We start from the raw sequence: 13,901 nt of genomic DNA, 5'->3' as shown, positions 1-13,901 counted from the left end.
GAATAATAGACTAGGGGGGAATAATAGACTAGTGGGAATAATAGACTAGGGGGAATAATAGACTAGGGGGGAATAATAGACTAGTGGGAATAATAGACTAGGGGGGAATAATAGACTAGGGGGAATAATAGACTAGGGGGAATAATAGACTAGGGGGAATAATAGACTAGGGGGAATAATAGACTAGTGGGAATAATAGACTAGGGGGAATAATAGACTAGGGGGAATAATAGACTAGGGGGGAATAATAGACTAGGGGGAATAGTGGACTAGGGGGAATAATAGACTAGGGGGAATAATAGACTAGGGGGAATAATAGACTAGGGGGAATAATAGACTAGGGGGAATAATAGACTAGGGGGAATAATAGACTAGTGGGGAGTAATAGACTAGGGGGAATAATAGACTAGGGGGAATAATAGACTAGGGGGGAATAATAGACTAGGGGGAGTAATAGACTAGGGGGAATAATAGACTAGGGGAGAATAATAGACTAGGGGGAATAATAGACTAGGGGGGAATAACAGACTAGTGGGGAATAGTGGACTAGGGGAAATAATAGACTAGGGGGGAATAATAGACTAGGGGGAATAATAGACTAGGGGGGAATAATAGACTAGTGGGAATAATAGACTAGGGGGAATAATAGACTAGGGGGGAATAATAGACTAGTGGGAATAATAGACTAGGGGAAATAATAGACTAGGGGGAATAATAGACTAGGGGGAATAATAGACTAGGGGGGAATAATAGACTAGGGGGAATAATAGACTAGGGGGGAATAATAGACTAGGGGGAATAATAGACTAGGGGGAATAATAGACTAGGGGGAATAATAGACTAGGGGGAATAATAGACTAGGGGGGAATAATAGACTAGGGGGGAATAATAGACTAGGGGAAATAATAGACTAGGGGAAATAATAGACTAGGGGGAATAATAGACTAGGGGGGAATAATAGACTAGGGGGGAATAATAGACTAGGGGGAATAATAGACTAGGGGGAATAATAGACTAGGGGGAATAATAGACTAGGGGGAATAATAGACTAGGGGGGAATAATAGACTAGGGGGAATAATAGACTAGGGGGGAATAATAGACTAGGGGGGAATAATAGACTAGGGGGAATAATAGACTAGGGGGGAATAATAGACTAGGGGGAATAATAGACTAGGGGGGAATAATAGACTAGGGGGAATAATAGACTAGGGGGGAATAATAGACTAGGGGGGAATAATAGACTAGGGGGAATAATAGACTAGGGGGGAATAATAGACTAGGGGGAATAATAGACTAGGGGGGAATAATAGACTAGTGGGAATAATAGACTAGGGGGAATAATAGACTAGGGGGAATAATAGACTAGGGGGAATAATAGACTAGGGGGAATAATAGACTAGGGGGGAATAATAGACTAGGGGGGAAAAATAGACTAGGGGGAATAATAGACTAGTGGGAATAATAGACTAGGGGGAATAATAGACTAGGGGGGAATAATAGACTAGGGGGAATAATAGACTAGGGGGAATAGTGGACTAGGGGGAATAATAGACTAGGGGGGAATAATAGACTAGGGGGAATAATAGACTAGGGGGGAATAATAGACTAGGGGGAATAATAGACTAGGGGGAATAATAGACTAGGGGGGAATAAAAGACTAGGGGGGAATAATAGACTAGGGGAAATAATAGACTAGGGGGAATAATAGACTAGGGGGAATAATAGACTAGGGGGGAATAATAGACTAGGGGGGAATAATAGACTAGGGGGAATAATAGACTAGGGGGAATAATAGACTAGGGGGAATAATAGACTAGGGGGGAATAATAGACTAGGGGGGAATAATAGACTAGGGGGAATAATAGACTAGGGGGGAATAATAGACTAGGGGGGAATAATAGACTAGGGGGAATAATAGACTAGGGGGGAATAATAGACTAGGGGGAATAATAGACTAGGGGGGAATAATAGACTAGGGGGAATAATAGACTAGGGGGGAATAATAGACTAGGGGGGAATAAAAGACTAGGGGGAATAATAGACTAGGGGGGAATAATAGACTAGGGGGAATAATAGACTAGGGGGGAATAATAGACTAGTGGGAATAATAGACTAGGGGGAATAATAGACTAGGGGGAATAATAGACTAGGGGGGAATAATAGACTAGGGGGAATAATAGACTAGGGGGGAATAATAGACTAGGGGGAATAATAGACAAGTGGGAATAATAGACTAGGGGGGAATAATAGACTAGGGGGGAATAATAGACTAGGGGGGAATAATAGACTAGGGGGGAATAATAGACTAGGGGGGAATAATAGACTAGGGGGAATAATAGACTAGGGGGGAATAATAGACTAGGGGGAATAATAGACTAGGGGGGAATAATAGACTAGCGGGGAATAATAGACTAGGAGGAATAATAGACTATTGGGAATAATAGACTAGGGGGGAATAATAGACTAGGGGGAATAATAGACTAGGGGGGAATAATAGACTAGGGGGAATAATAGACTATGGGGAATAATAGACTAGGGGGAATAATAGACTAGGGGGAATAATAGACTAGGGGGGAATAATAGACCAGGGGGAATAATAGACCAGGGGGAATAATAGACTAGGGGGAATAATAGACTAGGGGGGGATAATGGACTAGGGGGAATAATAGACTAGGGGGAATAATAGACTAGGGAGGAATAATAGACTAGGAGGAATAATAGACTAGGGGGGAGTAATAGACTAGGGGGAATAATAGACTAGGGGGGAATAATAGACTAGGGGGAATAATAGACTAGGGGGGAATAATAGACTAGGGGGAATAATAGACTAGGGGGGATAATAGACTAGGGGGAATAATAGACTAGGGGGAATAATAGACTATGGGGGAATAATAGACTAGGGGGAATAATAGACTAGGGGGAATAATAGACTAGGGGGAATAATAGACTAGGGGGAATAATAGACTAGGGGGGAATAATAGACTATGGGGGAATAATAGACTAGGGGGAATAATAGACCAGGGGGAATAAAAGACTAGGGGGGAATAATAGACTAGGGGGAATAATAGACTAGGGGGAATAATAGACTAGGGGGAATAATAGACCAGGGGGAATAATAGACTAGGGGGAATAATAGACTAGGGGGAATAGTGGACTAGGGGGAATAATAGACTAGTGGAGAATAATAGACTAGGGGGAATAATAGACTAGGGGGAATAATAGACTAGGGGGGGATAATGGACTAGGGGGAATAATAGACTAGGGGGAATAATAGACTAGGGGGGAATAATAGACTAGGAGGAATAATAGACTAGGGGAGAGTAATAGACTAGGGGGGAATAATAGACTATGGGGAATAGTGGACTAGGGGGAATAATAGACTAGTAGGGAATAATAGACTAGGGGGAATAATAGACTAGGGGGAATAGTGGACTAGGGGGAATAATAGACTAGTGGGGAATAATAGACTAGGGGGAATAATAGACTAGGGGGAATAGTGGACTAGGGGGAATAATAGACTAGTGGGGAATAATAGACTAGGGGGAATAATAGACTAGGGGGAATAATAGACTAGGGGGGGATAATGGACTAGGGGGAATAATAGACTAGGGGGAATAATAGACTAGGGGGGAATAATAGACTAGGAGGAATAATAGACTAGTGGGGAATAATAGACTAGTGGGGAATAATAGACTAGGGGGAATAATAGACTAGGGGGGATAATAGACTAGGGGGAATAATAGACTAGGGGGAATAATAGACTAGGGGGGAATAATAGACTAGGGGGAATAATAGACTAGGGGGAATAATAGACTAGGGGGAATAATAGACTAGGGGGGAATAATAGACTAGGGGGGAATAATAGACCAGGGGGAATAATAGACTAGGGGGAATAGTGGACTAGGGGGAATAATAGACTAGGGGGAATAATAGACTAGGGGGAATAGTGGACTAGGGGGAATAATAGACTAGTGGGGAATAATAGACTAGGGGGAATAATAGACTAGGGGGAATAATAGACTAGGGGGGAATAATAGACTAGGGGGAATAATAGACTATGGGGAATAATAGACTATGGGGAATAATAGACTAGGGGGAATAGTGGACTAGGGGGAATAATAGACTAGGGGGAATAATAGACTAGGGGGGAATAATAGACTAGGGGGAATAATAGACTAGGGGGAATAATAGACTAGGGGGAATAATAGACTAGGGGGGAATAATAGACTAGGGGGAATAATAGACTAGGGGGAATAATAGACTATGGGGAATAATAGACTAGGGGGAATAGTGGACTAGGGGGGAATAATAGACTAGGGGGAATAATAGACTAGGGGGGAATAATAGACTAGGGGGAATAGTGGATTAGGGGGGATAACAGGGCCGTGGGTCTTATAAAGACCACTGATTTTGTGTGAGTGCCAAGTTGGTAGTTGATTTGTGATCTTGCTTTGTATTTCTCTTGTGTTTCATTTGTCAGATGGTTACCTGGTCATGTTGTGCAGTAGGGCAGGGAAGTAGTCCTGGTCAACATGTCGTCTGTAGAACCATCTGGCCTGTTCCTCTGTTAATATCACCTCTCTCTGGAGAGACACAGTGAAGCCAGCCTCATGGAGACGAGACAAGATCTCATCTGGAACAGAAAATAATACTGAAGCCAGTCTCATGGATACGAGACAAGATCTCATCTGGAACAGAAAATAATACTGAAGCCAGTCTCATGGAGACCAGGTCTCATCTGGAACAGAAAATAATACTGAAGCCAGCCTCATGGAGACCAGGTCTCATCTGGAGACCAGACCTCATGGAGACCAGGTCTCATCTGGAGACCAGACCTCATGGAGACCAGATCTCATCTGGAACAGAAAATAATACTGAAGCCAGTCTCATGGAGACCAGATCTCATCTGGAACAGAAAATAATACTGAAGCCAGTCTCATGGAGACCAGATCTCATCTGGAACAGAAAATAATACTGAAGCCAGTCTCATGGAGACCAGATCTCATCTGGAACAGAAAATAATACTGAAGCCAGTCTCATGGAGACCAGATCTCATCTGGAACAGAAAATAATACTGAAGCCAGTCTCATGGAGACCAGATCTCATCTGGAACAGAAAATAATACTGAAGCCAGCCTCATGGAGACCAGATCTCATCTGGAACAGAAAATAATACTGAAGCCAGCCTCATGGAGACCAGGTCTCATCTGGAGACCAGACCAGATCTGGAACAGAAAATAATACTGAAGCCAGCCTCATGGAGACCAGACCTCATGGAGACCAGACCAGACCTCATCTGAAACACAATACTTTAGAAAAGGTCATCAAAATGATGCTTCAATTTGCCTTCAGACTATTTCTGACATTTCTTTCAGTTGTCAGAAAAACATTTTGAATCTCTAATAAATGACTAAACGGTGTGAGGATGAAACCTTGAAAATCTCAGAACGCAAATGACTTCTTCACTAAATCCAGAACTGGCCTGTGATGCTGATATGCTGATTTTAGAAACAGACGTGTGATGTGTACAGTAATTGGCACGCCGCCCACCTCTGCTCTCCCTGGCGAGGTCGGGTCGGATGAGAGCCAGTGTCCTCTCCACTCGCCCTTCCTCCTCGTGCTGCTCTGCCCGGGAAGAAGTCCTGAAGCTGGGGAAGAAGAAGGCCAGCTCCCTCCTGGCCTGATGGCTGTCGTCACTACCGTGGAGCGCGTTGAACAGGGTTTCACTGCCATACAGGGCACGTAGGCTAGGGGAGGGAGGAGGGAGGCGGAAGGGAGGGAGGGAGGAGAGGAAGGAGGGAGAGGAGACAGAGAAGGGTAGAGGAAGGGAAGGAGGTGGGGAGAGAAGGAGGGAGAGGAGACAGAGGAGGGGAGAGGAAGGGAAGGAGGAGGGGAGAGAAGGAGGGAGAGGAGACAGAGAAGGGTAGAGGAAGGGAAGGAGGTGGGGAGAGAAGGAGGGAGAGGAGACAGAGGAGGGGAGAGGAAGGGAAGGAGGAGGGGAGAGAAGGAGGGAGAGGAGACAGAGAAGGGTAGAGGAAGGGAAGGAGGTGGGGAGAGAAGGAGGGAGAGGAGACAGAGGAGGGGAGAGGAAGGGAAGGAGGAGGGGAGAGAAGGAGGAAGAGGAGACAGAGAAGGGTAGAGGAAGGAGGAGGGGAGAGAAGGAGGGAGAGGAGACAGAGAAGGGTAGAGGAAGGGAAGGAGGAGGGGAGAGAAGGAGGGAGAGGAGACAGAGGAGGGGAGAGGAAGGGAAGGAGGAGAAGAAGGAGGGAGAGGAGACAGAGGAGGGGAGAGGAAGGGAAGGAGGGGAGAGAAGGTGGGAGAGGAGACAGAGGAGGGGAGAGGAAGGGAGGGAGGGAGGAGAAGAAGGAGGGAGAGGAGACAGAGAAGGGTAGAGGAAGGGAAGGAGGTGGGGAGAGAAGGAGGGAGAGGAGACAGAGGAGGGGAGAGGAAGGGAAGGAGGAGGGGAGAGAAGGAGGAAGAGGAGACAGAGAAGGGTAGAGGAAGGAGGAGGGGAGAGAAGGAGGGAGAGGAGACAGAGAAGGGTAGAGGAAGGGAAGGAGGAGGGGAGAGAAGGAGGGAGAGGAGACAGAGGAGGGGAGAGGAAGGGAAGGAGGAGAAGAAGGAGGGAGAGGAGACAGAGGAGGGGAGAGGAAGGGAAGGAGGGGAGAGAAGGTGGGAGAGGAGACAGAGGAGGGGAGAGGAAGGGAGGGAGGGAGGAGAAGAAGGAGGGAGAGGAGACAGAGGAGGGGAGAGGAAGGGAAGGAGGTGGGGAGAGAAGGAGGGAGAGGAGACAGAGGAGGGGAGAGGAAGGGAAGGAGGGGAGAGAAGGAGGGAGAGGAGACAGAGGAGGGGAGAGGAAGGGAAGGAGGGGAGAGAAGGAGGGAGAGGAGACAGAGGAGGGGAGAGGAAGGGAAGGAGGGGAGAGAAGGAGGGAGAGGAGACAGAGGAGGGGAGAGCAAGGGAAGGAGGTGGGGAGGGAAGGAGGGAGAGGAGACAGAGGAGGGGAGAGGAAGGGAAGGAGGAGGGGAGAGAAGGAGGGAGAGGAGACAGAGAAGGGTAGAAAAAGGGAAGGAGGTGGGGAGAGAAGGAGGGAGAGGAGACAGAGGAGGGGAGAGGAAGGGAAGGAGGTGGGGAGAGAAGGAGGGAGAGGAGAAAGAGGAGGGGAGAGGAAGGGGAGGAGAGGAGAGAGGATGGGAAGGAAAATAGGAGGACAGATGGTTACTCTGCTGGTGACCAGTGAGGATAATCAGCAGAGGAACGTTGGGTGTGTCTGTTCTGTTGGAGCAACAGTCTGTGTAGATACATGCTGTCTTCATTCAGTGAAGTGAATGTCCACACAGCCCTCAAACTAAGCATCTATGTGTTGTACACAGATATATACCACTATTTGAAATTAAAAACCATCAAATGTTTATACTGTATATTGAATTTATGTCCCTTTAATATTAGGACTGAGTTTCTGGATTAGGAACATGTTTCTGGATTAGGGCTGTGTTTCTGGATTAGGGCTGTGTTTCTGGATTAGGGCTGTGTTTCTGGATTATAGGGCTTTGTTTCTGGATTAGGGCTGTGTTTCTGGATTAGGGCTGTGTTTCTGGATTAGGAGTCTGTTTCTGGATTAGGGCTGTGTTTCTGGATTAGGGCTGTGTTTCTGGAATATAGGGCTGTGTTTCTGGAATATAGGGCTGTGTTTCTGGATTAGGGCTGTGTTTCTGGATTATAGGGCTGTGTTTCTGGATTAGGGCTGTGTTTCTGGATTAGGGCTGTGTTTCTGGATTAGGGCTGTGTTTCTGGATTAGGGATGTGTTTCTGGATTAGGGCTGTGTTTCTGGATTATAGGGCTATGTTTCTGGATTATAGGACAGTGTTTCTGGATTAGGACAGTGTTTCTGGATTAGGACAGTGTTTCTGGATTAGGGCTGTGTTCTGGATTAGGGCTGTGTTTCTGGATTATAGGGCTGTGTTTCTGGATTAGGGCTGTGTTTCTGGATTAGGACTGTGTTTCTGGATTAGGGCTGTGTTTCTGGATTAGGGCTGTTTCTGGATTAGGGCTGTGTTTCTGGATAAGGAGTGTTTCTGGACTAGGACCATGTTTCTGGATTAGGAGTGTTTCTGGATTAGGACCATGTTTCTGGATTAGGGCTGTGTTTCTGGATTAGGACTGTGTTTCTGGATTATAGGGCTGTGTTTCTGGATTAGGGCTGTGTTTCTGGATTAGGACTGTGTTTCTGGATTATAGGACAGTGTTTCTGGATTAGGGCTGTGTTTCTGGATTATAGGGCTTTGTTTCTGGATTAGGGCTGTGTTTCTCGATTAGGGCTGTGTTTCTGGATTAGGACAGTGTTTCTGGATTAGGGCTGTGTTCTGGATTAGGGCTGTGTTTCTGGATTATAGGGCTGTGTTTCTGGATTAGGGCTGTGTTTCTGGATTAGGGCTGTGTTTCTGGATTAGGACTGTGTTTCTGGATTAGGGCTGTTTCTGGATTAGGGCTGTGTTTCTGGATAAGGAGTGTTTCTGGACTAGGACCATGTTTCTGGATTAGGAGTGTTTCTGGATTAGGACCATGTTTCTGGATTAGGGCTGTGTTTCTGGATTAGGACTGTGTTTCTGGATTAGGACTGTATTTCTGGATTAAGACAGTATTTCTGGATTAGGGCTGTGTTTCTCGATTAGGGCTGTGTTTCTGGATTAGGGCTGTGTTTCTGGATTATAGGGCTTTGTTTCTGGATTAGGGCTGTGTTTCTCGATTAGGGCTGTGTTTCTGGATTAGGAGTCTGTTTCTGGATTAGGGCTGTGTTTCTGGATTAGGGCTGTGTTTCTGGATTAGGGCTGTGTTTCTGGATTGGGGCTGTGTTTCTGGATTAGGGTTGTGTTTCTGGATTAGGAGTATGTTTCTGGATTAGGGCTGTGTTTCTGGATTAGGGCTGTGTTTCTGGATTAGGGCTGTGTTTCTGGATTAGGGCTGTGTTTCTGGATTATAGGGCTGTGTTTCTGGATTATAGGGCTGTGTTTCTGGATTAGGGCTGTGTTTCTGGATTATAGGGCTTTGTTTCTGGATTAGGGTTGTGTTTCTGGATTAGGACTGTGTTTCTGGATTAGGACTGTATTTCTGGATTAAGACAGTATTTCTGGATTAGGGCTGTGTTTCTGGATTAGGGCTGTGTTTCTGGATTAGGGCTGTGTTTCTGGATTATAGGGCTTTGTTTCTGGATTAGGGCTGTGTTTCTGGATTAGGGCTGTGTTTCTGGATAAGGAGTGTTTCTGGACTAGGACCATGTTTCTGGATTAGGAGTGTTTCTGGATTAGGACCATGTTTCTGGATTAGGGCCGTGTTTCTGGATTAGGACTGTGTTTCTGGATTAGGACTGTGTTTCTGGATTAGGACTGTATTTCTGGATTAAGACAGTATTTCTGGATTAGGGCTGTGTTTCTGGATTAGGGCTGTGTTTCTGGATTATAGGGCTGTGTTTCTGGATTAGGACTGTGTTTCTGGATTAGGACTGTGTTTCTGGATTAGGACTGTATTTCTGGATTAAGACAGTATTTCTGGATTAGGGCTGTGTTTCTGGATTAGGGCTGTGTTTCTGGATTAGGGCTGTGTTTCTGGATTATAGGGCTTTGTTTCTGGATTAGGGCTGTGTTTCTCGATTAGGGCTGTGTTTCTGGATTAGGAGTCTGTTTCTGGATTAGGGCTGTGTTTCTGGATTAGGGCTGTGTTTCTGGAATATAGGGCTGTGTTTCTGGATTAGGGCTGTGTTTCTGGATTAGGGCTGTGTTTCTGGATTAGGGCTGTGTTTCTGGATTATAGGGCTGTGTTTCTGGATTAGGGCTGTGTTTCTGGATTAGGGCTGTGTTTCTGGATTAGGGCTGTGTTTCTGGATTAGGGCTGTGTTTCTGGATTAGGGCTGTGTTTCTGGATAAGGAGTGTTTCTGGACTAGGACCATGTTTCTGGATTAGGAGTGTTTCTGGATTAGGACCATGTTTCTGGATTAGGGCCGTGTTTCTGGATTAGGACTGTGTTTCTGGATTAGGACTGTATTTCTGGATTAAGACAGTATTTCTGGATTAGGGCTGTGTTTCTCGATTAGGGCTGTGTTTCTGGATTATAGGGCTTTGTTTCTGGATTAGGGCTGTGTTTCTCGATTAGGGCTGTGTTTCTGGATTAGGGCTGTGTTTCTGGATTAGGGCTGTGTTTCTGGATTAGGGCTGTGTTTCTGGATTAGGGCTGTGTTTCTGGATTAGGGCTGTGTTTCTGGATTAGGGCTGTGTTTCTGGATTAGGGCTGTGTTTCTGGATTAGGGCTGTGTTTCTGGATTATAGGGCTGTGTTTCTGGATTAGGGCTGTGTTTCTGGATTAGGGCTGTGTTTCTGGATTAGGGCTGTGTTTCTGGATTAGGGCTGTGTTTCTGGATTAGGGCTGTGTTTCTGGATTAGGGCTGTGTTTCTGGATTATAGGGCTGTGTTTTTGGACTATAGGACAGTGTTTCTGGATTAGGACAGTGTTTCTGGATTAGGACAGTGTTTCTGGATTAGGGCTGTGTTTCTGGATTATGACAGTGTTTCTGGATTAGGGCTGTGTTTCTGGATTAGGGCTGTGTTTCTGGATTAGGACAGTGTTTCTGGATTAGGGCTGTGTTTCTGGATTAGGGCTGTGTTTCTGGATTATAGGGCTGTGTTTCTGGATTAGGGCTGTGTTTATGGATTAGGGCTGTGTTTCTGGATTAGGGCTGTGTTTCTGGATTAGGGCTGTGTTTCTGGATTAGGGCTGTGTTTCTGGATAAGGAGTGTTTCTGGACTAGGACCATGTTTCTGGATTAGGAGTGTTTCTGGATTAGGACCATGTTTCTGGATTAGGGCCGTGTTTCTGGATTAGGACTGTGTTTCTGGATTAAGACAGTATTTCTGGATTAGGGCTGTGTTTCTCGATTAGGGCTGTGTTTCTGGATTAGGGCTGTGTTTCTGGATTATAGGGCTTTGTTTCTGGATTAGGGCTGTGTTTCTCGATTAGGGCTGTGTTTCTGGATTAGGAGTCTGTTTCTGGATTAGGGCTGTGTTTCTGGATTAGGGCTGTGTTTCTGGAATATAGGGCTGTGTTTCTGGATTAGTGCTGTGTTTCTGGATTAGGGCTGTGTTTCTGGATTAGGGTTGTGTTTCTGGATTAGGAGTATGTTTCTGGATTAGGGCTGTGTTTCTGGATTAGGGCTGTGTTTCTAGATTAGGGCTGTGTTTCTGGATTAGGGCTGTGTTTCTGGATTAGGGCTGTGTTTCTGGATTATAGGGCTGTGTTTCTGGATTATAGGGCTGTGTTTCTGGATTAGGGCTGTGTTTCTGGATTAGGGCTGTGTTTCTGTATTAGGGCTGTGTTTCTGGATTAGGGCTGTGTTTCTGGATTAGGGATGTGTTTCTGGATTATAGGGCTGTGTTTTTGGACTATAGGACAGTGTTTCTGGATTAGGACAGTGTTTCTGGATTAGGACAGTGTTTCTGGATTAGGGCTGTGTTTCTGGATTAGGGCTGTGTTTCTGGATTAGGGCTGTGATTCTGGATTATAGGGCTGTGTTTCTGGATTAGGGCTGTGTTTCTGGATTAGGGCTGTGTTTCTGGATTAGGGCTGTGTTTCTGGATTAGGGCTGTGTTTCTGGATTAGGGCTGTGTTTCTGGATAAGGAGTGTTTCTGGACTAGGACCATGTTTCTGGATTAGGAGTGTTTCTGGATTAGGACCATGTTTCTGGATTAGGGCCGTGTTTCTGGATTAGGACTGTGTTTCTGGATTAGGACTGTATTTCTGGATTAAGACAGTATTTCTGGATTAGGGCTGTGTTTCTCGATTAGGGCTGTGTTTCTGGATTATAGGGCTTTGTTTCTGGATTAGGGCTGTGTTTCTCGATTAGGGCTGTGTTTCTGGATTAGGGCTGTGTTTCTGGATTAGGGCTGTGTTTCTGGATTAGGGCTGTGTTTCTGGATTAGGGCTGTGTTTCTGGATTAGGGCTGTGTTTCTGGATTAGGGCTGTGTTTCTGGATTAGGGCTGTGTTTCTGGATTATAGGGCTGTGTTTCTGGATTAGGGCTGTGTTTCTGGATTAGGGCTGTGTTTCTGGATTAGGGCTGTGTTTCTGGATTAGGGCTGTGTTTCTGGATTAGGGCTGTGTTTCTGGATTAGGGCTGTGTTTCTGGATTAGGGCTGTGTTTCTGGATTATAGGGCTGTGTTTTTGGACTATAGGACAGTGTTTCTGGATTAGGACAGTGTTTCTGGATTAGGACAGTGTTTCTGGATTAGGGCTGTGTTTCTGGATTAGGACAGTGTTTCTGGATTAGGGCTGTGTTTCTGGATTAGGGCTGTGTTTCTGGATTAGGACAGTGTTTCTGGATTAGGACTGTGTTTCTGGATTAGGGCTGTGTTTCTGGATTATAGGGCTGTGTTTCTGGATTAGGGCTGTGTTTATGGATTAGGGCTGTGTTTCTGGATTAGGGCTGTGTTTCTGGATTAGGGCTGTGTTTCTGGATTAGGGCTGTGTTTCTGGATAAGGAGTGTTTCTGGACTAGGACCATGTTTCTGGATTAGGAGTGTTTCTGGATTAGGACCATGTTTCTGGATTAGGGCCGTGTTTCTGGATTAGGACTGTATTTCTGGATTAAGACAGTATTTCTGGATTAGGGCTGTGTTTCTCGATTAGGGCTGTGTTTCTGGATTAGGGCTGTGTTTCTGGATTATAGGGCTTTGTTTCTGGATTAGGGCTGTGTTTCTCGATTAGGGCTGTGTTTCTGGATTAGGAGTCTGTTTCTGGATTAGGGCTGTGTTTCTGGATTAGGGCTGTGTTTCTGGAATATAGGGCTGTGTTTCTGGATTAGTGCTGTGTTTCTGGATTAGGGCTGTGTTTCTGGATTAGGGTTGTGTTTCTGGATTAGGAGTATGTTTCTGGATTAGGGCTGTGTTTCTGGATTATAGGGCTGTGTTTCTGGATTAGGGCTGTGTTTCTGGATTAGGGCTGTGTTTCTGGATTAGGGCTGTGTTTCTGGATTATAGGGCTGTGTTTCTGGATTAGGGCTGTGTTTCTGGATTAGGGCTGTGTTTCTGGATTAGGGCTGTGTTTCTGGATTATAGGGCTGTGTTTCTGGATTAGGGCTGTGTTTCTGGATTAGGGCTGTGTTTCTGGATTAGGGCTGTGTTTCTGTGTTTCTGGATTAGGACAGTGTTTCTGGATTAGGACAGTGTTTCTGGATTAGGACTGTATTTCTGGATTAAGACAGTATTTCTGGATTAGGGCTGTGTTTCTGGATTAGGACAGTGTTTCTGGATTAGGGCTGTGTTTCTGGATTAGGGCTGTGTTTCTGGATTATAGGGCTGTGTTTCTGGATTAGGGCTGTGTTTCTGGATTAGGGCTGTGTTTCTGGATTAGGGCTGTGTTTCTGGATTAGGGCTGTGTTTCTGGATTAGGAGTCTGTTTCTGGATCAGAAGTATGTCATATTTTTAACTGTACCTCTCAGGTTTATCCCTCCTGGCTTCCTCTATGTCTGCTGGACCAATGAACTCCCTCCATGCTGGCACCACATGACCTGACCCCTCCCTCTGAGAGACCACCAGGATGTGAGAGGGGCCACTGGACATGAACTGGATCAGGTCCTCAAAACAGGCCTGGGAATACACAGGTAATAGTGATGGGCAGAGTATTTTCAGTGAGACAGATCATTTAGCTCTTTTCACCTAAATGAGACGTTTGGCTCCCAAAAGGCTCTCTGTTCAGTCGTGCTTAAAAAAGTAGGAAAAAAATTGCATTTTATTATTAATATAAAGCCTAAAACTTTGCCTATCATTATCCCAGATCATGATATGTGAGTTCAAATAAACATTTTACCTGACAAATGAAGAATACAAAAATAACACGTTGCAAAAATGAGCG

At 45.5% G+C, this 13,901-nt stretch overlaps 1 protein-coding gene across 1 annotated transcript in view; it reads right to left on the bottom strand.

Moving 5' to 3' along the window:
* The window catches only part of nme9 (NME/NM23 family member 9), an 82,729-nt gene that overhangs the window by 62,905 nt on the left and 5,923 nt on the right, over positions 1–13,901 (bottom strand). The window contains exons 8-10 of the mRNA XM_055871952.1: positions 13,482–13,636; positions 5,551–5,747; positions 4,490–4,634 (exon numbers count right to left, since the gene is read on the bottom strand). Coding sequence (XP_055727927.1) covers positions 4,490–4,634; positions 5,551–5,747; positions 13,482–13,636 — 497 coding nt within the window. The remainder of the gene's footprint in view (positions 1–4,489; positions 4,635–5,550; positions 5,748–13,481; positions 13,637–13,901) is intronic.

This window comes from Salvelinus fontinalis, chromosome 19 (genome assembly GCF_029448725.1).
Source record: "Salvelinus fontinalis isolate EN_2023a chromosome 19, ASM2944872v1, whole genome shotgun sequence".
NCBI lineage: Eukaryota > Metazoa > Chordata > Actinopteri > Salmoniformes > Salmonidae > Salvelinus > Salvelinus fontinalis.
The sequence above is the reverse complement of the archived record's forward strand: the minus strand, read 5'-3'. Positions and strand labels throughout refer to the sequence as shown.